Source organism: Tursiops truncatus, chromosome 10 (genome assembly GCF_011762595.2).
Source record: "Tursiops truncatus isolate mTurTru1 chromosome 10, mTurTru1.mat.Y, whole genome shotgun sequence".
Classification (NCBI taxonomy): Eukaryota; Metazoa; Chordata; class Mammalia; order Artiodactyla; family Delphinidae; genus Tursiops; species Tursiops truncatus.
In genome coordinates this window covers 47,379,784-47,405,882 of record NC_047043.1, presented here as the reverse complement: position 1 = coordinate 47,405,882, position 26,099 = coordinate 47,379,784, and the positions used below count along the sequence as shown (strand labels likewise).

The window sequence follows — 26,099 nt, the reverse complement described above, 5'->3', positions numbered from 1 at the left end:
AAATAAATAATTCTGAGAAACAAGGGTAGAGATAAGGACATCTACTCTAAAATGTAGAATATATAAAAAATATTCATCCTACAAATAATACAAAATCCTCATGCTGAGTTATAAAGAAACTATATGAGTAACACCCTATTCATTTAAAAAATACAATTGAAAATAAAAATAATGAATTTCCTATATAAGAAGAAGTTTTCTAGACCTAACAGAAGAATCACTGATTTGGAGTAATAGTTAATACAACAAAAACACGGTAACCAAATCATGTGTATAGGACATGGAATTTTGTTATACTATGACTGGGTCTATATTTATGTATCATTGACTGACCCTGTAGATTTCAACAATGAAACAATTGCATCAAACATAATAGTGGGTCAATTTCTGCAGGGTAGGAAGAATTTAGGCCAAAAAAAATTTGTAGTAATTATTTCTAGGTTGAAAGAATGAATTTTGGGGGTAAAGAAATCCTCAAAGTTGCTGGAATGAAATAAGTGGTTTGCCTCTAAGCAACTAACCTTTTGTAAAATATCTGAATAATGGTTAATTACCTCTCAAACTACTTTGAATACAGTAAGAAGCTGAATACGTCCTAGAATCCACCCTGGAAGCTAAGCAGGCACGGGACTAAACTGCTTATTTTGGAGACGGTGAAGAGTGAGTATGCAATGAGTGAGCCCATGATGGCAAAGACTGAGCTCCTGGAAGTCTGTTCGTGCCTGTCAATTTGGGCTACTTCAGGCACAAAATGACAGTCCTTAGGCATATGGCTCTCTATAATCAGGCCGAATTACACAAATTCTGCATGCAAAAATCATCAGACTTTCAGCTAGAAAATGGTCTGTTCCTGCAAAACCGATCAGATATAACCCGGCTCAAGAGTCTCTGGACAAGTAAGAATGCCAAAGGACCCAGACATAAACGCCCTGGCACACACAACAACGGCAACGGCATAGTTCCATAACTTAGTGAGAAAGCAGGATATTGCTAGTGTAGAATGGTTGTAATGTAACTTTTAAAGGTAACAGATTATATTACTTCAAAATATTAATGTTTAAAAAAACTAAATATTTCAAAGTTTATTCTGGTTACACAAGAGAAATGTACAGCCCATGCAAAGTATAAAATTGTATTTGTGACAGTAAAGTGAGTTCAACCTTTATGGCTAATAAACAGAGACATTATATTTTCAGCACAAGAATAAAATCACATTTGTGGTAATAAATGTCTTTTGACCAGAGTAGTTTGCTTGTCATTCTTTTTCCACTCTTTTCAAACCTATTTATATGCTTTAAAATCTAAACTTAGGTGCTAGGTTAACAGTTAAACTTTTTTTCAAGTAAAATGTTTTTACATGTAAGTTTTTAAAATATATATATTAAACTTTTCCACAGGATAAAAATATCACTCTTACTTTAAAATTCAGTTAGCACCAAAGACCAGATCCTCCCATAGATAATCTGTTTTAGAACTTTAGGTGGATAAAATGAGAAGGGGCCTTGTAAGATAAAAAAAATTCTTATGATCACTAAGCAGAAAATTTTTTTAATATATTTGTTTATTGAAAAATCATTTCCATGCAACTATTACATTCTTTTTTAGAGTTAAAAATGTGTTCTACCTGCTATATGCCTTATGATCAGTTCATTAAAAAAGCTATCCATAAACCATAATATTTATGATTCAAGAGAACTTTCCTTGAAAATGACTTGAAATATTATAATATTTTTTCACCTAATTAAAAACGTTGAAGATTATTTTTCTATCTCTGCCTTGAATTTATTTAAAAATAAAACATTTTGAAAAATACTTTGTTCTGAAATAATATAGCACATCCAAGTAAAAGTTTCACTCCAGGAATATATTTTAAAGCCATGGCTTCTAATTTTGAAATACATGCTTTGAAATACACAAGAGGACCTATGTAGAAACGTTAAGAACAAAGATGACAAAGCGCTAATTAAAACACCTACATTAAATAGACTGCATGTTTAGTCATGGAAAATAGTTTCAGAGGGCAAAAATGCATACTATTAACCAATATAAGAATGATTTTTCATTGGACAAAGATATACTATTTTCCTATGAAAAGGAGAGCGAATATTTTTAAATGTGCAAATATATTTTGGAAAGCATGAACCTGAATAAATTCTTATTTTGAGGTGGTAAAGAATAAAAAATCACATGTACCCTGTTTCGATAGGCAGCACCTTTCCAGTCTTGCTCGTGAGAGTATCCATAGAGGAGGTATGCTTCTTGTAGTGCACTTTATACCACTTCTTTTATTTGTACATTTTCCTGGCTAAAGAAAGAGAGAAAAATAATATAGAGAGAATAATAACATAATAATAAAATGTTTAAGCATATAATTTTGTTTTAACATCGACTTGATTTAGCTGTTGAGCTGGAACTAAATCTAAGCATTGTACAATATATTCCTTAGATTTTGTTATCTAATTATTATTTTATTAGTATTTTAGAATATAGCAAAGTTGTAGAAATTTTGCATGTTAATAACCAAAAGGGTCAGAGTCTTAATTCACTAATTTTTATCTCATATTTAGAAAGTTACAAAAACTTAAGACCACCAGTGTAACAAAGTAGTTGAATATTAATCTATTTTATCAGAATAATGTTGATTCCCTTTTAAGTAACATAGCAATGATAATCAAGTGATAAAAACTGAAAAGCCTAGTTCTTATTGTAGTAAATAAAATTAATTCCATTCACATCTAATAAATGACTGTTTTCAGGCATAGTAAGCGCTCAATAAATGTTATTCTACTTGAATACGGTACTTTTTCCAAATGTTTATTTAGTTTTTTTCTTTTAGTTCTCTATTTTTATTTTTTAAACTTTTTGTTTTATATTGGAGTACAGTTGATTAACAATGTTGTGTTTAGTTTCAGCTGTACAACAAAGTGATTCAGTTATACATATACATGAATCTATTCTTTTTCAAATTCTTTTCCCAATTAGGTTGTTACAGAATATTGAGCAGAGTTCCCTGTGCTATACAGTTGGTCCCTGTTGGTTATCCACTTTAAATATAAGCAGTGTGTACATGTCAATTCCAAACTCCCTAACTATCCCTCCCCCCAGCCTTCCCCCCGGTAAACCATAAGTTCGTTCCCTAAGTCTGTGAATTTGTTTCTGTTTTGTAAATAAGATCATTTTTATCATTTTTTTTTAAATATATAATTGAAAAGAAAAACAGAGTCAAAGAATCTCTAGGTTAAAAATGACTATAAAAATTATCTGGCCAGTAATTTTGCCAATGTTATTTTAGAGCTTGCCCCAAAAGGTTTTTATAATGTTTATAAATGTTACGATTTATAAAATACATGCCACCATTTTCTTTTTGAAAACTTCACCATCAAAAGAATACAGGTGTTACACTGCATGTGGTGGTCCTGGACACCAATTTATTTGGTATAAAAGCAATGAAAAAAACGTATCAAACAAAAACCTAGTTTGTATACAGAATATTTAAATTTCATTCATTAAGTTATTTCTTAGGAAAAAGAAAACATAGGCGGATACAATTCAATGAACATTAGAAAAGTTAAACTAATTTAAGAATATCTAAGTTAACATTTACAGATTTAAGACATTTCTGCAACTCAAATGTTGTAATGATGCTAAGAATTAATGGGTAGTGAAAAATCACCTGTAAGCTGTTATAGCACTAAACAACGAAGTTAAGGAAATTTCTTGAGGAAAACCAATGTGATACATTGCTAATATAAACTGGCAAGTTTGGGGAACTAAAAAGCATTTTTTAAACCTGTGTCTCTGAATCTTTAAGAATTTATCAGTAAGTATGTGCCACCTAGTGGTAGTAATACAATTAAAACATCTTCTAAAGAACTCAAAAAGTTAAAGACTCTTACTTTATAAAGAATTCTGAATTCCAGAATAAGGCTCAGCTATGCATTGTATTTTTTCCAACTAGTTTGTTCTTTAATTGAAGTGATTCTAAAAGTGTAGAATGTGACTCCCTATCCATCCCTAGTATTGAGTGTTTCTCCCAAAGACACCCAATATTACCAGTTTTTTTCACAGTCTTCCAGAGACATCGTATGTACCTACAGGCATTACATCATTTAAATATCTGCTTTTACAGACTGCTATGAATTTCTATATACTTTGAGTTTTTCTATTTGTCTTTCAGATTGCTTCATTTATGGATTTATTCAACATATTCTAGACCCTTGGGATCAATCACTGCAGAAAACAGACAAAGCTTACATTCTAACCAGTGAAACAGACAATCCACAATAAGCATAACAAATAGTTAAGGCTACAGTTTAAGAGGTTATAAATACTATGTAATAAAGAAAAGATGAGGCAATAAAGTGGTCAGGGTAACTGTCACTGAAAAAGTGACAACTGAGCGAAGACCTAAAGGAGGTCAAGGAGTTAGCCCTGTAGATGTCCAAGGAAAGAGCACTGCAGGCAGAGAAAAAAGGCTTTAAGATAGGAGAATACAAGTTTATTCAAGAGGTATCAAAGAAGGGAAGGTGGGTTGTGTGAATGAGGAAGCGAGTGAGTAATAGGGAATGATGTCTAATAAATTAACAGGGGCCAGGGTCATGGAGGTCCTTGCAGGCCATTGTAGGGATTTGGGCTTTTACTCTGAGTTAAACAGGAGCCATTACAGAGTTCTGAGCAGAAAGAATAACATTTGACTTGATTTAAATTTTACAACAATCACTCTGCTTGCTTTGATGAGAACAGATTATACAAAGGCAAGTGTAGATGTGGATGACTGGCTACTGCAATCATCCAGGCAAGAAATAATGGTGGTATAGATCAGGTCATAGCAGCCACTGTGGTGAAAAGTGGTAGGATTCTGGATATACTCTGAAGGTAGAGCAAAAATAATTTCTTGACCAACTGAAGATTGGTTAAGAGAGAAAGAAAGGATGACTCTCAGGCTTTGGGACTGAGCGAGAGGAGGATGTGATTTGCCATCCACTGAGATGGGGAAGGCTGTCAAGGAAGTGAAATGGGTGGTGGTGGTGGAGATCAAGAGTTCAGACATGCTGAGTACGCATTATGACACCCAAGCGAAGGTACCAAGTAGCAGTTTGGTAAGGGAATTCAGGAGAGAGAACTGAACTGCAGATAAAATGTAGGAAACATAGACACACACACACACACACACAGCACACCATATTTTAAATGCAAGAAATTAGATGAGAAAACCAAGGGAATGAGGATATAGATGTATGTATATCCAAATACGTAGTATGGCATGTACCATTATTTATTTACAAACACCCTTGTGATGGATTTAAGTTTTTTCAAATATTTTGCAATATGAAACAATGCTGCAATAAAAAATTTTTGTCTGTATGTCTCTTTACCCATGTGAAAGTGTATTGAAGCATAAATTCCTCAGATGTTGAATGACAGGTTTATACATATTTTAAATTTTGGAAGCTTTTGTGAAATCACTCTTGAGTGAGGTGGTCAAAATTTACCACGCCATGAACAAATGCTTCCTCACACTCTGGAGAACACTTCCATTACCAAACTTAGATCTCTGCCAATAGTTTTAAGGAAAAGATTGGTATTTCCTTTTTATTATCATTTTCATTTTTTGAATTCTGTAATATGAGCAATTTTTCATATTTTTCCAGCTTTACTGAGATATAATTGACAAATAACTGTGTAAACTTAAGGAGTACTACACAATGACTTGATACACATACACATTGGGAAATGATTACCATATAGGGTTAGTTAACATATCCATTAGCTCACATTAAAACCTTTATTTGTGTGTGTAGTGGAGAACATTTAAGATCTACTCTCTTAGCAACTTTCACGTATATAACACAGTAATTAATGTTAACTATAGTCCACCATGCTATATATTAGATTCCCTAGAACTTATTCATCAATCTTTCATATTTTAAAAAGTCATTTATATTTTCTTTTCTATGGAATGACTGTTCAAATCCTGTGTTAATATTTATATTGTTGTTTTCTCATTGATTTGTAAGAGATTTTTGTATATTAAAAAATTGCCCTTTGCTATATGTATTGAGAACATCTTCTCCTGTTAAGTTTATCTTTTAGTATGTTTGTATTTTCTTTTTTGTTCATTTAAATTTTCATTCCTTCTAGAACTAATTTGGATGTGAGGTATAGCTTCTGCTTCATTTTTTCCTAAGTAGCTAGCCAGTTGTACATACATAATTTATTAAACAATACAACTTTTCTTTAATTATTTGAATATAACCTTATCACTAACTATTTTCAAGTACTTTTGGACTGTATATTGTTCTATTAATCTATCAAATAACTGTTAATATCAAACTGCTTTAACTACTAGAGTATTACTATAATTTTATATTTTATAGGTCTAACTCCCTCTTCTATGTTTTATTTTCTTACAAATGTTAGAATTTGACCCTTGAACAACACAGGCTTGAACTCTGCAGCTCCTTTTATATGTGGAGTTTTTCACTAAGTAGGTACTGCTGTACTACACAATCCACGGTTGGTTAAATCTGTGGGTGCAGAACAGGTGAACTTTGATGGCCACTGTTAAATTACTGCAAAGTTACAGGTGGATTTTCAACTGCAAAGGGGTTGGAGTCCCTAACCCCCAGGTTGTTCATGGGGTCAACTGTAGGGGGGTTTTTAAGTCCTTTTAATGGATGTGGTACATATATACAATAGAATATTACTCAGCCATTAAAAAGAATGACATAATGCCGTTCGCAGCAACATGGATGCACCTAGAGATTATCATATTAAGTGAAGTAAGTCAGACAGAGAAAGACAAATATCATATGATATTGCTTATATGCGGAAACTTAAAAAATGATACAAACGAATTTATTTACAAAACAGAAACAGACTCACAGACTCAGAGAATAAACTTATGGCTACCGGTTGGGGAAAGCGGGGGATGACAGATTGGGAGTTTGGGATTGACATGTGTACACTGCTATATATAAAATAACCAACAAGGACCTACTGTACAGCACAGAGAACTCTGCTCAATACTCTGTAATAACTTAAATAGGAAAAGAATTTGAAAAAGAATAGATACATGTATATGTATAACTGAATCACTCTGCTGTACACCTGAAACAACACAACATTAATCAACTATACTCCAATATAAAATAAAATTAAAAAATAAAAATAAATAAAAATTGAGGATTGCATTAAAATTAATTTAGGGAGAATGGACATCCTTCCATATTAAATCTTCCAAACCAAGAAGAGGATTATATTTTTCCATTTCCTTAAGTTTTATTTTCTGTCTTTTGGTAGCATTTTAAAGTTTTATTCATATAGATCTTGTATGTGGTGCTCCTTAAACTTACTCCAGTACATTATATATGCTTTGTTGCTATTATAAATGCTATTTATCCCTTCATATTTTCACATTTGTTACTGCTTTGGAGTAATTTTACAACTGCCACATAACTGAATCTCCCTATTGTTTGTAACAGTTTCTTCTGTTGTTTATAATAGTTTTATTTATAATAGTTTTTTCCATTTGAGTTCTACAGGTTTTCCAGGTAAAACAATAGTAACAAAACAAAACAGAGACAAGCTTTTAAATGTCTTAAGAAGGAAATCTTCAAGGCAGCTCTGTAACAGATTTCCAAGGAGCTAAAGCTTATGAAGTCAAGGATTCAGATCAATGACTTCAGATGAGACTACAGGAAGGGCTGGGCATTCTTCAAATTCCAGTAAATTCTTTGATCCCAAGAGAGAATATCAGGGACTTCACTGGTGGTCCAGTGGTTAAGAATCCATCTTGCAATGCAGGTGACGCTGTTCTATCCCTGGTCAGGGAACTAAGATCCCACAGGCTGCAGAGCAACTAAGCCTGCGTGCGGCAACTACAGAGCCCACGTGCTCTGGCGCCTGCATGCCACAACTAGAGAGCCCACGTGCTCTGGACCCTGCGCGCCACAACTAGAGAGCCTGCGTGCCCCAAGTAATGAGGCCCGTGCACTCTGGAGCCCGCGTTCACGACTACAGAGAACCCCACGCACCACAACTAGAAACGAGCCCCTGCTCTGCAATGAAGAGCCTGCGTGCTGCAAAGATCCCGCATGCCGCAACTAAGACCTAACACAGCCAAAAAAATAATAAAATAAACAAATTTTTTTTAAAAAAGAGGGAATATCATATCTTTCATTATGTTTATATTGCTTTGGCAACTGGAGTTTTCTCAATCAGTTTTATTAAATTTAGGGTGGAGGGGGAAAATAATCATCACAGAAAGAGAAGGAAGACATATAGTCTAAAAATTTGTGTGAATTTATGAGCATAAATAAGATAATTCTTGATAGATGTGTTCTTGATAGATGAATAAGCATGTAAATATTTGGAGTAAGGACGAGGTTTGAGACTAAACAGATGGTTAGGCGGGGAAAGATAGTACCCTATGTCTGAGAAAATTCCTAGCTGTATCCAAAATTGAAGTTTGTAAACTACTTTCCTACGTGATCTTGTTCCAATCAAGCATCACTGGCTGACTGAGAGCCTCAGTACCATTTTCATATTTCTTAGGGTCTGAGGAGGAGGCTGAATGTCCCTTCTCAGTAACTTCCAACTCACTGAGCATGTTGTGTTTTATCACCATATACTATACGAAGTGGCACATTCAAAGAGAAGAATACCTATGTATTTGTCCACCCAGTAAGGCCAGTAAAAAGAAATCTGCAATCTGGCAGAAATTCATATCATCTGTTGCTTTCTATTTTAAGATTGCTTCTCCACATAAAAATTAATCAAGATATAATCATCTGGAGCTGTAGCAGGATAAGTTTCACTTCTCAAACTCAAATGTGTGAGCAATGTCACATTACCTTCTTTTCGCTAAATAAAATTGAATGTGACAGCCGTTGTCCAACAAGGATACGAATTTTGATCTTGCTCATTTTTGGGCCACCCCTTACTTTCTCTAGGTTCCTGTAAATTGGAAGGGAATACATGGTGCCCGAACAGCGAGGACAGATCATTACTCCTCAACGCATAAGGCTTTCATGAGTAACATCTTTGTTCAAGTCCCTCGAAGTCAGGTAATCGAACAGCTTCCTTGCCATGCCTGGTCCAAAGGATCCTTTCCAAGGCTGGGAACCTTGCCAGCGTGGCTTCAACCTCCTGGTGCACCTCGTGCTCTTCTTCTCCAAAGTGTTCCACTCCCAGGGCACCGGCAGACCTCTGTCCTCTTCCATGTCTGAGGGAATCTCTTCCTTGCCTAGCTGCTCCTGCCTGCCCTGTTCCCATTACTGCCCACCCTCAGGGAACTCAGGTCAAGACAGGTAAGCTCTGCTTTAGATCCCAACAGAAAATGCCCCTGAGACATGAGAACATGAGGGGCCTGACCACTTTTTTGGAATAAGTGAAAGGGAAAAATATAATCAAAACAAGAATTATTATCAACCAACCACTGGTATCTGGCTGGCTGTGGGGAAGGATTTCCTAGCGCACGGACTCTGCAGGTGGAATCTTTCTTCCCCACCCTGCTCCTTCACTCTACCTGCCTATGTCTCTCCCTTCATTTCTCCCCATGGCACTCGTCAACAACTAAAAAAAAATTTACTTGTTGACTATGTGTCTCATCCCACTAATTTAAGTCTCGTGACAGCATTTAAATTTTGTCTGTTTTGATCACTTCAGAGCCTAGAATTGGTAGAAATAATAGGAGCTCAGTAAATATTTTGGGTATTATAAATAGACATTTTTTATTCAGGGTGGCATGGGGAAAGCCCAGACAGGAAATTGGGGATGAAACTAAAAGGCTGGGCTACAATCCTGAATTATGTTATTATCCCTAGAAAGGTAAAAGAAAAATGTATAAGCATAATGACTATCTAGCATTATAATATGGTGATATTACTACTAAGATGATATTAAACTTCATTTTTTATAATGCAGATCTTTAAAGTACTTCATGAGCCACTGATTTATCCTATGATATTAGTGGCATTTTTTTCTTGAAAAAAAAAGTGGGCCTAATTTCAAGTACTTTGAATGTTATGTAAAAAATAGTATTTAATTTTAAAATTAAATTCAATCAAATGCTTAATATAACCTATTTGGGGGGACAGTAAAGCCTCACTAAAATCCTGTAGGTACAATATAGCATTTACTATCCAAAATTATCAATTCAAATTTTGATTATATAGACATAAAAGTTAGCTGCAAATAAAAGTATTTACAATTTAGAAAATTTATCTTCAGACATAATGTTGAGCATCTATTAAAAATCTGGAAAACTGGAATCATAAGTACCTAGATTGCTTTATTGGGCTTCATAAATTCATTGAAATGGCTTCAAATATTGACAATTACTTTAAGTTATTTCATTACTTTAAGTTATAATATGCCTTTAGAAACATGGGGAGATTAGTCACAGATTTCATACCTAAAGAAATACAAAATAATTTTCCTTCATAATACATCTCTGCTAAATGTTTGAGGATCATCACCACCACCTATTATAAAGTCCTCTGCCTGGGGATTCGTGTTGACTGCTGCTATTTATACATTCAAGCTTCCAGTGCACCTCGCTGGCTCTATGATGCGCCCTTCTAAATATTTACTATCGGGCCAAAGCTATCGTTTTCACTTAAAGCAATCCAACAGAAAGTTAATCACAAGGCTATCTTGTCTTCCTTAAATTGGATTTCTCCAACAGCAACCAGTAATCTCGACAGTAAGAACATTCCCATTCCTTTGATGCCAACTAGAAGATAGTCACAGCCATCCCTGTGAACCACACATGCCTGGGCTTCCTAACACCTGTCTCCCTTCTCACCTGCCGTCTTTCACATAGGTTCTGGATTATTTAGACAGCTCATTCAAATTATTGAACACTTGAAGCAATAATGCTTTCAAAATCATAAATAGGAATTTGCTTACTCTAACTCAGCAGGATTTTAAGATAAAAATAACTTAGGTCCCCCACTTCCTATACCACTAGAAAGTGTGAACCAGTTAAGCTGACACCCTCCAACCCCCCAAAATGTTCTAGCTCTGTTTGTCTGAGTCTGATCCTTTACATCAATTTGAAAGATAATACCAATGCAATGAGTACTAGGAGAGAAATTAGGCAGAAAAGAAAGAATAAGAAAATGTGAGAGTCAAATCTTTACAGTGTGATTCCATTACTTGGCTTGAAACACTGGGAATTACCAATGCCAGGGCCTGAGCATACCCTGAACCTTGATGTGGGAAGTGGAAGGAAGCCAAGCAGTTTTAGGTAAAACAGCCCCAATGGACAAATCAGAAAAATCACAGGCTACTAGATAAGCTCCTTATTAACCTAGACCTTAACATATGTTTTCTAAGTATTTTGAATATCTAAGTTCTTTTCCTACCAAGATGGATAAACAACCACTGCATGTTGATTTTAAAGAAGACCCAGTCTAACATTTTAGGCTGGTCTGTTATCTCGACTGACATCATTTAGAAAACAATTTTTTTTTTTGCGGTACGCGGGCCTCTCACTGTTGTAGCCTCTCCCGTTGCGGAGCACAGGCTCCGGACGCACAGCCCAGCGGCCATGGCTCACAGGCCTAGCCGCTCCGTGGCATGTGGGATCTTCCAGGACCGGGCACGAACCCGCGTCCTCTGCATCGGCAGGCGGATACTCAACCACTGCACCACCAGGGAAGCCCCTAGAAACAATTTTTATACAACCAATACATTTGTCATTTAGTGTGTGGACCTGAAACCAGATTTTGAGAGAAGGAGAGAAAGAAAGAGGGCTCCAGATATCACAGCAGGGAGACAATGAGTCACCACCAAAGAGAGACACTAATTAAAGGGACAGGGGAATCTAACATCACAATTTTGCTAAAGATTTGCGTGGCTTCTTTAGCACCACAAACTCATAAATACGTTAATAATTTCACAAAGTAAACATAATAAAATAATGTATGTTTCATATATCTCTTTTTTAGCTAATTCTAGTAAACCAGAAAATGGTATTATGGTGAGAAAATCCGCTATACAGTGGTTCTTGAGCTTCACTGAGGAACTGTAGAGATTCTCAGCACGCTCCCCAGTATGCAGGTTCAGGAATATATATTTTAAAGAGCTCTATGGGAGAATGTGATGATGAGCCAGTTTGGGAACCAAAAACAGAGTAAAACAAAACAAACCCTGGCATCAGGATACTAACGTTAATAATAACCAATTATTTCTAAGAATTACAAGGGAATGAAATAATAAATACTAGCTTTTAATGACAGCCACGAAGAGGCCCAAAATCTATGGGTGGGAATCAATGCACTAAACGTGAAGAGAGCTTTCACATCTTTGTCCAACTTTGAAAAGCCCTGGTTAAAGGTTAAGTTAATTAATCAAGCTGGCTGAATTAACAACAGGAGACCAATAAGAAGGGCTTTGTGATTTTCCAGTTATAGATGAGAGCTTATTATGAATTTGGTATGCTTATGAAGATTAGAAACAGATGGTCCAATGTAAGCCTCAAGCAGGCTGACATATAATGTAAAAGCCTGGGGCTTGCACTCAGAAGAGCTGGGCTTCAGTCCCAGTTCTGCTGCTATGTGACCTCAGGCAAGTCACTTAACCTGAGCCCTAACTTTCTTAACAATAAATGAAGATCACATGAGATAGCATATGTAAGAGGTACTTTATAAAATGTAAAGCATTTTCAAATGTTGGTTATCAATGTCATAAATGATCAGAATATAAACATTTATCATTTAGTCTCTGCCGTCCAAGAAAATGAGACAGAACTCTACCTATAATAGGGAGGAGTTGACTGAGTGTGTACTTTATGTCCAAAGGAATTCTACTATTAAGGAGTCCATTGTTATTTTTATTTACTAATTTATCCAATGCTTATATAGTACTAAGTGTCAGGCACAGTCTGAAACACTTTACAACTTTTGTTACTTCCCAACAAGCTTACAAGGTAGGTACTATTATTATCCTCATTTTACACATAAAGAAACTGAGGCACTGAGTTTAGACATTGCCCAAGTTCATACAGCCAGTAAGTGATAGAGCTGGGATTCATACACAGGCAACCTGGCTCCAGAATTCACAGGCTCAATGACTATAAAATGATATTTCACAAAAAGGCATTCTGTTGCAAAAATCTCCAAGATGGTGTTATGAAGAGATTGTAGGTCATTATCATAAGAAATAAATTGTGTTGAAAATGATCGGAAACTACCATCTGGCATTTTCTGTATCAGGTCATAGTTACATTGCTTAGGAAAATTTTTTCTAGGATTATTAATTAGCCGTTAAAAACTTAAATCACCACTGGATATACGGTTAAAATGGTAAATTTTATGTTACATATATTTTAGCACAATTAAAAAAATAAAAAACCTTCATTTTATTTATTGTGTACAGTTTAAAGTATTTTACATATTTTGATTTCAAGCTGTAGAATTTTTATTTTGCAAACTCAATATATCATTAAGTCTGCAACAAGAAATTATTTCATTGTTCTGTAAAAGTATTAGTAATATATTGATGAAATAAAGCACAGGAAGCAATTGAGCGCTGGGTCAATAGATAATTTTTAAGGCCCTGCTTATCTCCAGGGCTGCTGTCTCCCACAGCTCTGGCCAGGCTGCCTGCTCCACCTGCGGATGTTAAATAGAAGTGGGAGATGGGTTTAAATCAGCCATGTGCTCATTTGCTCTGAGCCTTAAAAAAGTCAGGATTGGCTTAAAGGATTTTAAGTAACAGTATGAACGGATATCAAGACCTGAGCCTAAATGAGAGTTAACATACTTGGCTGCTATTTTCTACTCCACATTTGCTTGTTTATTAGGGAATATGTGTTTACGGGAAAACAAATGTCGTATTTATTACAGACAGATGCTCGGATTCTGTTTAAAAATAGAATCATACAAGCAGGTGGGAGAGCCAGGAGAAGAGGATGGTTAAATATATGATGTAATCAGTTCATATCCTGTGAGCTGAACAAAATGGTGAGGAAGTGGTAATTCTGGAATTTATTTTCAAAGTCAGTTCAATCTGCATTGTTTAGGGTTTTGCCTGAATCACAGACTGTTCCTGGTAATTGGTTAGAAGAAATTTTTTTTTTAAAGTGGAGAAATTAAAGAAAAGAACAGTTAATATATCAATTGTACACTTTCAGTTATATGGCTCTGAGTTTGGACTTCATCGTTCCCTAATGGAAGAATGTACCAAAAAGTTACTCTGCAACTGTTTACTAATTTAAGAACCTCAACATAGAAGACTCATTATATAAGGAAGCCTTACTCATAAGGGATATGACCCTGAAGGCAATTTAGTGAGCCTTGTATTTTGGCTTAAATGATCTGACTCTGGTTTCTTTAACAAAAATAAGCACTTCTAGAAAGTTGAGAAGGCTATATAAGGCTAAATGTTTCTAGGAAAGATTATTGTTGTTCCACTGAGGAGTCAATATGAGAAATCTAGCTGACTTAATACATTTTTCATGCATTTGATGATGGGAAAGGTAGCCACCTGTTCCTTCCTTTATCAACTGAGTAAAGTTGGTCATATTATTTGGATTTGGACTTTTAACTTCAATACAAGTTCAGATATCTAAATTCATAAGAGATTAAGTTGAGAGATGACAGAGGGTAAATTCAAGAATTTATTTGGAGCAGCAAAGTCAGCATATATAAATCGAAATCGTAAGTAAATCGAAAAGACAGAGGAGAGATATGGAAAAAAAACTGGTTTTATTCAGTTGCAAAGAACTTGAAAGATAATATTTCCTAGTCTCTTCCAAATTCCATCAAAGAAATTTAAAGTATCTTGAGGCATTGCTGATATTAGGGACTATTCATTCACCAAGTAGTCAGATTAAGAAGGCTCTAACCTATCTCCTACTTTCAAAAGGTCTTAGAACTTCTGCTTACACTAAACTAGAAAAGCACAGCAGCAATGGCCACTCAATTTCTGGGAGCAATGTATTGGCTGATTAAAAAAAACTAAAATCATGTCATTTTTCACATATAATCTTAGTCAAAAGAAATATATTATTATCCACCTGATTGTTATTTTTTTTTTTTTGTACTCTCTCCTGTAGATGTGGGTTTCTAGGAAGAGGAAATAAGTAATGTAACTATATATTTCTCCTGTACTTCCAATGACAGTATGAACTATTACTATTATTATTAAGAGCCTACTATATGACAAACACTGTGCTAAGTGCTTTACATGTATAATCTCAGTTAAACCTGTAACAACTCTATGAGGCTATACTATCATAACCTCCATTTTAAGATGAGGTGTGTGGGATTTGTAACAGGTAAGTGACTTCCCTCAGGTCAAATGTCTAGTAAGTAGTACAGCCAACCTTCAAACCCAAAAAACCTGGCTCTAAAGCCTACCTTTTAAATCACTATGACAACTTCACTCTTTTCCTAATACATTACTACAAGTTTTCTTGGTAGATTATCCACAAATAGTTCACAGTTATAAAAACATGTTCTAATTCCCTTAAACTTTTCTCCAGGCCAAACTAAAGGATGCTTAGAAAACAAGCAAACAAAAAAATCTTAATCCAATAATACCAAAATTACAGCAAATTTTATACCAATATGGAATTGGTATGATAAAATTTGCTGAGAGGTTGGTAGCTATACAGATTATTTGCCAGCAGGAACATGGTACAAAAACACACATATATATCATATGTACATTTTTTTTTTTGGCAAATGTGATTTTCCACTGAGAGCTGGCTCAATAGATTTGTATCCAGTTTCACTTCATTACTCTAAGAGTGAAATGTTGCCTGATAATCTAGTTATAAGCTAATTTCCTAATCCTTATTATAGACTACATTCTTAGAATTTGGATCCTAATAATCTTAGAAGAAAAACACTTGCTCAGATAGATGTTAATCCAGACACACTTGTCAAACGACTACTGCAAATGTAATTTGAAAACATCAAGAATTCTGCTTGGTCACTAGTCCTCCTCCAAAGGGGAACATCAAGCAGTAATAAAAAACAAGTCTACCAGAAACTGCCATCATTCAACATGTATATTAGAATTAAAAGGTGAAAATGTTCCTCATTTCAATGTGGAAAAACATTCAACAATAAATTAGACTATTGCTTATGTATACGTAAATTGGCAAGGTATAGGAGAGAAAATTGGACCTCGGGGTTAGACATCCTGATTCTAATCATTGCCCCATCCCTTAGCAGCTGATTGACCTTGGGCTAGACATGAAGCCTGAATCACAGTTTCTTCCATATGTCAATAGTGGTGATGCCTATCTTCATGGGGTTGCTATGAGACTTTAAATATTATATTTATTATATTATATATACATATTATATATTATTGTGCTATATTATTATAAAAGGATCTACCCAATCCTTGGCCTGTAGCAGGGGGTTCAATTACATGATTGCTATTTATAGGCTTGTTTAGTTACTGGAGTCACTGCAGTGCATACTGACAATCAGAGCCCTTTGCTGGAGGATATTTACTGGACCAAATTTAGATTCAATGTATCATCAATGCTGGTAATTTCTATCATATGTTTATCATAATACAGAAAAGAAATCAACTTATTTGATAAATTACTACAGGTTGTGTTAGTTCTACTTACAGACTGGAAAATTAAGAGTAATGTGATTTCAGTCATTTGGCTGTATTCTGAAGAGTACTGAAGCTTCAGGAATGGTCCTGCTAAAGATACAGGTTACAAAGAACTGTAACATCCTCTATACTATCATTAGTGTATCTGTTAGGATAATCCTAGGGGCTTAAAGTGAGGCCTATATCTTCTTCATGTTGCAGATCTGTTATTTGTTGGCAGTGGAGGCTTTTGCTAAGAGTGATCAAGGGATCTGGCTGCTGAGAGAGTAGCAAACCAAAATTTCAATTATCAGTCACAGAGCCACAGAGAAAGAGAGAACTCTGGATGATGTTGCACTGGACACAATCATATGCTCAGATATTCATCACTCACTCACAACTCATTGGTCTCACCCCACCTCAAGAGTATCAAATGTGCATCTCTACTTTGTAACAGGAAGGCAGTAACCTGCAACATTTTGGTGAACAGTATTAATGACCACCCCAATTAGGAAGCAGAATTCTAGGAATTGCAGAGCTCAAGTTTAGCAATACAGCACTGCTCCTTTTTCATATCCCTGGAAAACAGAGGCAGCTCCATAATACAACGGGTAAATACCCAAATGACATCTGGTACCCAAAGAAATACTTACACATCTCCAGGTATATCCTCCATACAGTAGTGAGCAGACTGTTAAAATACATAGACAAAAAAAATCCACTCACATCATGGACCAAAAGAAACCTAAATTTTACCACAGGAGCCTCCTAGCATCAGGGGTGAACTACTTACATTTTCTTGGCAGTATAAAGAACTAGAAAATTGTAGGCCAAGCGATCACTGGTTGGAGTACATAATTTATGTCCAATAAAAATTATAATGACTCTATATAACTTATAGATGATCAACTAAAACATGCTATACATATTACATTTAAATTATACATCAGCTTTATCAGCAATATCTATAAATTATGTACAATGTTCAATGACAAGATTGACTTTAAAGCTGTGTTCAGGGAAACTCTTACTTCTGGGTTAGACATGTGAACCTATGGCAGTCAGCATCATCTCCAGGCAAACCAGAGTGAAAGATTAACAAAGGAAATAGGAGAAAGGTGTCGTGAAACAGTGAGCCATGACCACAGTTACATTACTGCACTAGTAGAGATAAACCAACAAAAGTCTGATGCCTCAAGTTGAGAAAAACTTAGTCAGTGGTTCTCTCTCTCTGGGATACAGATTCATTTGAGGGACTTAGAAATGCTGAGGCCTGGCCTACTCCAAGAGCTTCTGATTTAATTGATCCAGTAGAGTACAGCCCAGGCATTGCTGTGTTTTGGTTGCTGTCATTGCTTTATAAAGCCTTCTAATGCAAAGCCAGGCTTAAGAAATACTAAACTAAGTTATGTAGTCTATCAAGCAAAGAAATAAACTTGCAAATAATGGATTCTGCAGACATGTACCTACTAAATATAAAGAAACAACATTTGTGCTAACTGGGGAAAGAACTGTAGTCCATGCATCAACTCTTAAATAGCTATCTAGCACATGTTCACGTCTATTTTCTCTAAGTGTTTACCAGAGTGACATGTATTTTGAATATATACCATAAGAGAATCAAGGTTTCTTTAAAAGGGGAAGGGAATTTCAGCTATCTTTATACTACTGATTTTATAGTAAATGAAAAAATAAAATGTATGAGTAAAATAATATAAATTACAAAATCTAAATATTGCCTTCAACTTTTTTCTGAAGTATATCCCAATATATTGATGAGTAATTTTATTTACTGGGGAAAAGCTTATCATCTGTATATTCATATACATATTCATCCACAGTGACAGAGCTCTGTTGTGCTGTCAACAAGAAAATTAATAAGTCACTGGTCCCATAAACATATCAATTTTTCAGTGACTACTAAAAAAAATAAAAGAAGACAAACTAGACAAACATGAACTAAAAGAGAAGACTTAACATTTTCAGAATCTAAAACTAAAAAATATTTTATTTTTTCATAAATGCATATAATGTCTTTCTAGAAGAGCTTATTTCTCTCTCACAGTAAAACACACACTGCAAAATATAGTCCACAGTCAGTGAAACTCTGAAATATTATTTAATCATTTGTTAAACTAAGCTTACACAAATTAGGAGAAAGTAATGTTGAAATAATATATATGAAGTAAGATATAGTCAGCTTAAACAGTGAGAGCTGTATATGCCTATCATTCTGTGTCTACTTTTAGAAAAGGAGCTCAGACAACAGGTGCAATGTGCAACCATTCTCCATCTCTTCTACAAAAATCTTTAAGAAGGTCTACATTGTCTAATACACATTATTTATTTTTGTGTAAGTGATATTTTTATGGGGGCAGGGGTGTGAATTTAATATCTGGATCAACCTGGCACAGTGTAGAGACAGTATTTGAGGAAGTAGGAGCTCCAGTGCAGAGAGGACCATAACAGATTAAATTCCTGGGATGCCTAGGCAATTGAACTGCACGTTGGAGTCAATACTATCTCCATCTCCAGGGATATAGTTTGATATTATTCATTTTCAAACAATTTCTCATAGGTACCATTTTTCTATCTTGGTTGTCAGTTGACCTCTTCGCTTTCTGTTTCTTGACTTCTCATTGGGCAATGAATCTTTAATCATCTGTGAGTTTCCTTCTTGGCAAGCGGAGATTCTTAGATAGCCAGGAGTAGGGAATTGGAGCATAGCAGGGCAGCTGGGCATGTGCCAGCTGAATCTGAGGTAAAGGGGAACTAAAATTTCAGCCTTGAATGAAGAGACCCACAGAAGGCGGCATCCCTATTATATTAGCTCCAAGAGAGGAAGTGAAGAAAAAGATACAAACAAGAAGAGAGTAAGAGACACGAGCCTGTAGGTAGACACCATGAATGACAGTAGAGGAGAGAGCCTGTCCCAGAGCCTGTGGTCACCCAGTGAGTTATCCACCCAGAGCACCCAGCCAGCTGGGGGAGTAGGGGACAGAAGAGGTGGAACAAATGCTTTATTTTTCTCTGTTTTCATTCTTGCTTTAGGAGCCTATTTAATTTAAGCAGCCCTGAATTCATGGTCTTTGCTTGTTTCAATGCTTTCAGAAGGTTAAAACCTTATGGCTCCTGATTCTTGAGTTTAGTTTTGTTTTGCATCAGATTTTTTCCTTGTCCCAGGGATTAATGGTATGCTCAGTGGAATCAGACTATTCAAATTTATCCTGACAGAACTCAAATCCTGAGAGTAACATTACTTCAGACAAAAATACACTTTGATTTTTTATGTATGTTTAAATACAATTTCTTAAGAATGCCCTGCTCTTTATCACACTGTCAAATATTTAAGATTCTAATTTCTGCCTCATGAGAAGCTAGGTTTCCCTATCTTTTAGAAAAGGGGAGGGGCACATAAGGAAGAACACTCCTTCCTATCTTCTGTGGTTGCCAATCAGAAGTGCCCAGGGACACATCTGAAATGTCCGAGCAGAGAAGGTGCCTCATACTAAAATGACTGGCTCACAACTACCATGAAATGAATGTATGTGATGTTATTCCATACTTAAATATTTCTACTGAAACAGCCTTCCCTTCCAGCTGCTTTCAAGCTGAATGGAACAAAGGTACTGTTTATGCCAGAGAAAAAGTAGAAGTCCATCTGCAAGTACCTCAGATTTCACAGATTTCCTTATACTGTGGATTAAATGGCATGCCTTAAATGTACATACATGTATATGTATATTTGAATATATATATACTTCTCACTCTAAAATAGGAACCATCCAAATTGAGTCAAAGGCATTCACATTTCTGACATCTACTTTTTAATCAGATTTCTAATGAAAGCATGGTTTGCAGATGAAAAGTTTCAATATTAGAATACAGATACGGATAACTGAATTAATTTATAACAATTAAACCAAACCCATGAAAACAGGTCCAATTCACTTACTCTCATCAACTTGAGAATTGAGTCTATTCATTAATTGTAGTATGTGATTTAAAGTTTAAAAAGAATCAAAAAATACTGAAGGAGTTAGTATAATGAAATACTGTTTGAAATTTGAAAAATCTGGTTGCATTCCATAATTAATCTTCCCTGTGAGATAGGGCTATAACATAGAATCTTCTCAAGAGAATTAAAAAATTACCGAATGATGGAATCGTAAATCTGTTTCAAAAGGCAATTATGGAGAGTCCTCAGTTGATTTACACTATATTGCCATTACAGAAATAAAATTTAAAACTACCTCGTGGCTATTTTTATATCCATACTTCCTCTGAAAAAGCTGCTTTAAAAATACAAATATTTGAGTTTAAACAAATAGTACACACTATTTTGTTTATATAAATATAAAAGTAAAAAATTATATCTCTTTTAGGATCTGAGACAAAATGACCATAATTAAAAACAAGTGCAAGAGGAACAAAGTTTTGATGTTACTGTACCTACCTTTAATGTGATACTATAATGTCCAACAAACGCTGCATCTATCCATGATCTTGAATGGGATCACCCAGGAATTCTACGTGATACTGTTCAACATCTCCATCGAGGTCATAGGTCACATATTTCCCTTTAAAAGGATCAGGGCAAAGTATCCCTGGCCAACTTTCAAAAGAAAATATTTTTATTATTTTGATGCTTTAAAAAAAGGTAGACATTAATATTATCTGTCACAATCACATGTCAAACTTTGCCCTTTGAATTTTAATAACTTCTTTACAAATTTTAAACATAGTCATATTTGTATCTTTTAAAAGTAGGATATTCAATTGATGCAAGTGATCATTTGTATCTTTGTAGATATAGAAAGCTTTGAAACAGTCACATACTCAAGACATTCATAAGATAATGAGGAGAAAGAATCATAAGACAAAAGAATGATTTCCAGGGTCTATAAGAGACATTTAGGCACTGCTAATAGGAAAGATAAGAGAAAAAAGAGTCATCAGATTCATGGCAGGCTTGAATCAACTCTCACCAATCAGAATGATTAACTACTAAAATGTTAACCCACTGACAGGGCTTCTGATGGGGTAGGAGAGAGCTAGCGATTCATGAGCCAGGACTGCCAAAGTGGTTTGGGCTGTTCTGACACTGAACTTTGTAACAACTGTGAGAAAAGTAGAAATAGAGTCAGCAGTTCTGTGTTATCCCTCCCCCACCACATCTGTTCCACTGGCAGTGACCAAATGGCTAAAAATCCTCAGTACTGCAAATAAGGTTTATTCTTTACTAAAAATAAAGCTTAGGGGAATGTACAGCAGAAATCTGACTGAATTTTACAGATCAAGATCCAAAATATGCATATCTAATATACCCAAGCATTCAAAAATCTGTACAATTATCAAGTTCTATCATTTATAATATTATAATTATCTGTACAATTATCAAGTTCAATTATCTGTACAATTAACGAGTTCAGTTTGCAGTACCACAGAGTGAAAAAGGTAGAGAAGTTCAAATGAGAAGATCCAGGCTCTAGTTCTGCCTTCTACCAGACAGGAGGCCTCAAGCAGGTAACTAGGCCTCACTATAACTCTGGTTCCTCACTGCGCTGTTTCAAAGTTCAAACAAACATGTGCTTTACACATTTTTGGTTTCTGGCAAATTAAAATGGTATAAAGCGCCATCATTATGGACTGAATTATGTGATCCCACCAACCCGCATTCATATGTCGAAGTCCTGACCGCAAGTACCTCAGAATGTGACTGTATTTGGAGAGGGGATCTTTAAGGAAGTAACTAAGTTAAAAGGTGAGCCCCAATCCAACATGATTAGTTTCCTTATAAAAAGAGAAGATTAGGACCCAGACACACACAGAGGGAAGACCATGAGAAGACACAAAAAGAGAGACCCACCTACAAGCCAAGGAGAGGCCTGAGAAGAAATCAACCCTCTGACACCCTGACCTCAGAATTTTAGCCCCCAGAACCGTGGGAAAATAAGGGCTAGAGAAATTAAAAATTGAGTCAGACAAGCTTTAAGCCAAAGAAGAATTGGAAATGATAATGGAAAGTCAAGTGAAAGTTCAGGACCTAAATGAAGAGGACCATCTGGTTGTTATCAGGCTCACGCCACGGTATCTTACTGCTATTTGGTGACTCTAACTGGGCTGTGCTTAAGAGTTAAACTTGAGTGCAGTTTATCTTTTAAATCTACAATGGAAATCTACATTGCTGAGGGAACACACTCAAAAGAAGGGGCTTCAACAGGCAAACGAATGACTAAGAATGAGTGGTAGCTGCAATGGAGACCCTCAACTTATCAGAAGTCAAGGAACAAGTGGGTCCTTCAATATGATCAATAGCTATTTTAAAAACAACCAAACGATGATTGTTACATTATATTTGTTTAAACTCTTTATAAAAGGTAAGGGGCTCATGTTTAATACTAGGTGATTTGCACTTCACAGCAATTTTAATATGGATTACTGTCAACCCAATACCAATTTATGAGCAGTACCTACTCCATTCAGTGTAAAACAGTCTCACAAAATGGATTTCTGATATTTAACACATGAAAGAAAGATTCTGCAGTTATTATGTGTAAGATGAGCTGCTACTTTTCTGACACAAATTCTGATACAACTATTTTTTAAGTGGAACCTATTGGGTCCCAGAGTATTCAATTTAAATTATTACTCAATAAAATATAAACAAAAAGAGATGACTCCTAAAAAGAATTAGATACCAAAAAAAGAAAACAGCTTCGGTTCATTATTTAAAACATATTTTATTACATAAAGTATTGCATACTGATTTAAAGATGAATTATGAAAAGTATTATGAAATGTCCAAATAACTGGGGTACTTTCAGGTGGTGCAAAGGAATTGTCTGACTCCTAGTCTATACATATCAGCTAAAACAGAATGTACCAAACTACAGGAAAAGCTGAGCAGAGGCAATACATCATGTAGAAACATGATTACTTCTCTCCAGCTGCTCCATCCATCATCATCTCTGACTTCCTGTGATTGAAGAAAGAAGTTGATGTCCATTTTTTGCCCTCACTCTGACCTCAATTTGAGTTCCCAAACTGTCAATAATGATAGTGCATTGTGCATTTCTACTTCCTGATTTTTCACTTTCATATTGAGGAGAAATTCTGAGTGTTGTGTGGGGCTTAAAGGTGGAGAGGGACAGTAAGAATAGGCCACCCAATGGAAGGGTGTCAGAATTACAAGGAAAGTGTATGGTCAATCTCAGAACCTGTGGGTGGTGGAAGGTAAAATGTACAAACACAACAAGGTCAAATAGACATCAGGTGTTGAAATCCACTTGCAGGAGGAAATGGAAATTTTGGCAGGACAAGAAACTTCAAAGGAAAGTGAAAATACATTACAAAGAAACTGATGTCTTACACATTCCTTATCCAGCGGAAATGATCTTTAATGAGTTGGCTACTGCCTTCAATAAGTTGAAGCTTAAGCATGATAACAGCTGCCATGTATTTATACCGAATGAGAAGAAATATATAACTTTTATTTTCAAACTGCGGTCTGGATGTTTAAGAAGATAGCAGATTTACTTGGGCCTCATTCTTAATCTGTGGGAAACAAAATGGATGAGTTGGAATCATCACTAACTTAATGGCATACTTTCCAAGAAATCTCTTTGTTATACCTAACTGCAGGGACCGTTGGGAAGAGGAAATTTCTCATCCTCACACATATAAATCCATAAGCAAAAGTATGCAAATGAGAAATAATCAAATACTATTTTATAATACTGAAAGGATCTAGTAGAAACCACAATTTATAAATGTATATACTATATCTAAAAAGTATCACTGGATTGGTTCGTTAACTTAAAGGAATATTTGATTACTAAACTGTTTAGACTACAGTATTTAGAATGCAAATATATTTTCTATAAATTAATTTTCATACTTATGAGAAATCATTGTAAAATGTCTGGTAAATATGCCTAGTTTCTGCTTGATACTGTATTTTCCTATACTAAGTGAGAGATGCACTGCTAATTTTTACTTTTAATTTCTTTGCTCTTTCTAGCTAAAACAATGTATTTGATCAATCTTTAAAAATCAAGACTTCTTAAACATTATAGAGATAGTTTTTCTCTTCCTAGTAATGCAGACAGCCCCACCCTCAAGCTCTCATAGGCACTACTCAAAGGCAAGAGGCTGCATAAGTATTTTATAAGTATGTAGGTGTGTGCTATCTTATAATGTGGTGATAAATATAACTATTTTAATTTGATTTTCCATGGAGCTTGACCATAGACAAAGAAAATGATAGTCTCTTAACTATTATTTATTTTTATTATATAAAGATTAAGCAGGCATTTCTTGACTCTGTATCGGTCTCTCTTTAGCTTTTCAGCTTTATTGGAAAGTATGAACTCTTCTGAGAAAGAATAGCTCTGAGATGTTGATAAGATTGAACTTCTGAGCCTTCAAAAGCTACGTATAAGGACATGGGCTAATAAGCATTGACCCAGATAATGCTACACTGTTAAGCGTCTCTGTAGCCAGCTGACTGATCTTCCCACTTGAAATTTCAGGGTCTATAACATTTCTTAATTAAGAACTGATGTTTGGCTGCTTTTAGTAGGCTAATTCAGCTTTATATTCTACTACTGCAATTTATCTTGTTATCATCTTTCTATTGTATTTGTGGAACTGAATAAGCAATACAGCAACAGATTTGAGTTTCTTAACCTAAATTTTAAGTCTGTGCTCATGTGTACTTAGTTTATAAAAAGAAATACATGTGACTACAGGCCAAATGCAATCTACTCTTTCCAAACAACAAGAAGGTAGTTACAGCTGTATTCTGCAGCATTTTGACGGTCCTAATCATAGATTGGAGGTAATTTAGGGACTAGAGTAAAACATGCTTCATTCGTATTTCAAATCCTAACCCTCAGCTACAAGTACAAAACTGCAAAAGAAATTCCTAATCAAATTTCTAACATAATATTTCAGACATAGTGACAAGACTCAAAACCATTTCTTGAATGAGGGTTATTGAAACTTCAGAATTTCCAGTAGAAAATACAAATGCTCTGCTTTCAAAATGTTAGAGATATGAAAAATGACAATGAGACTACAAATACCTTCATAAGTAACTTCAAAAATGAGTGTTCATATACATAACCATCTAGTTCCTCTTCATGCCCATCCTAGTTACACAGAAGTCAGTTAATATATATATCTTTTTACAACATTTCATATTTGATCCTTAGAAAAACTCTCAGTAACAAAAGGTTACTCAGAGCTGATGTGTAACATTCCAAATCTCTCTGAGATGTGGAAATCTCTCTGACGTAGATATTAAGTGTATTGGTTGAATCTCTCTGCAAAGATATTAAGTGTATTGGTTTGCTAAGGTTGCCACAGGAAAATACCAGAGACTGGGTGGCTTAAACAACAGGAACTTATTTTCTCACAGTTTTAAAGGCTAGAAGTCCAAGATCAAGGTCAGCAGGTCTGGTTTCTCTTGAGGTCTCTCCCTGGCCAGCAGACTGCTGCCCTCGTGCTCTGTCTTCGCATGG

The 26,099-nt window shown here is 35.2% G+C and overlaps 1 protein-coding gene across 1 annotated transcript in view; it reads right to left on the bottom strand.

The window, feature by feature from the left end:
* ZCWPW2 (zinc finger CW-type and PWWP domain containing 2) overlaps positions 1-26,099 on the bottom strand; it is a 139,071-nt gene that overhangs the window by 50,601 nt on the left and 62,371 nt on the right. Inside the window, 6 exon segments of the mRNA XM_073810930.1 lie at positions 2,194-2,226; positions 2,229-2,269; positions 3,334-3,360; positions 4,152-4,170; positions 21,025-21,087; positions 21,090-21,187. Of these exon segments, the coding sequence (XP_073667031.1) occupies positions 2,194-2,226; positions 2,229-2,269; positions 3,334-3,360; positions 4,152-4,170; positions 21,025-21,087; positions 21,090-21,187 (281 nt within the window).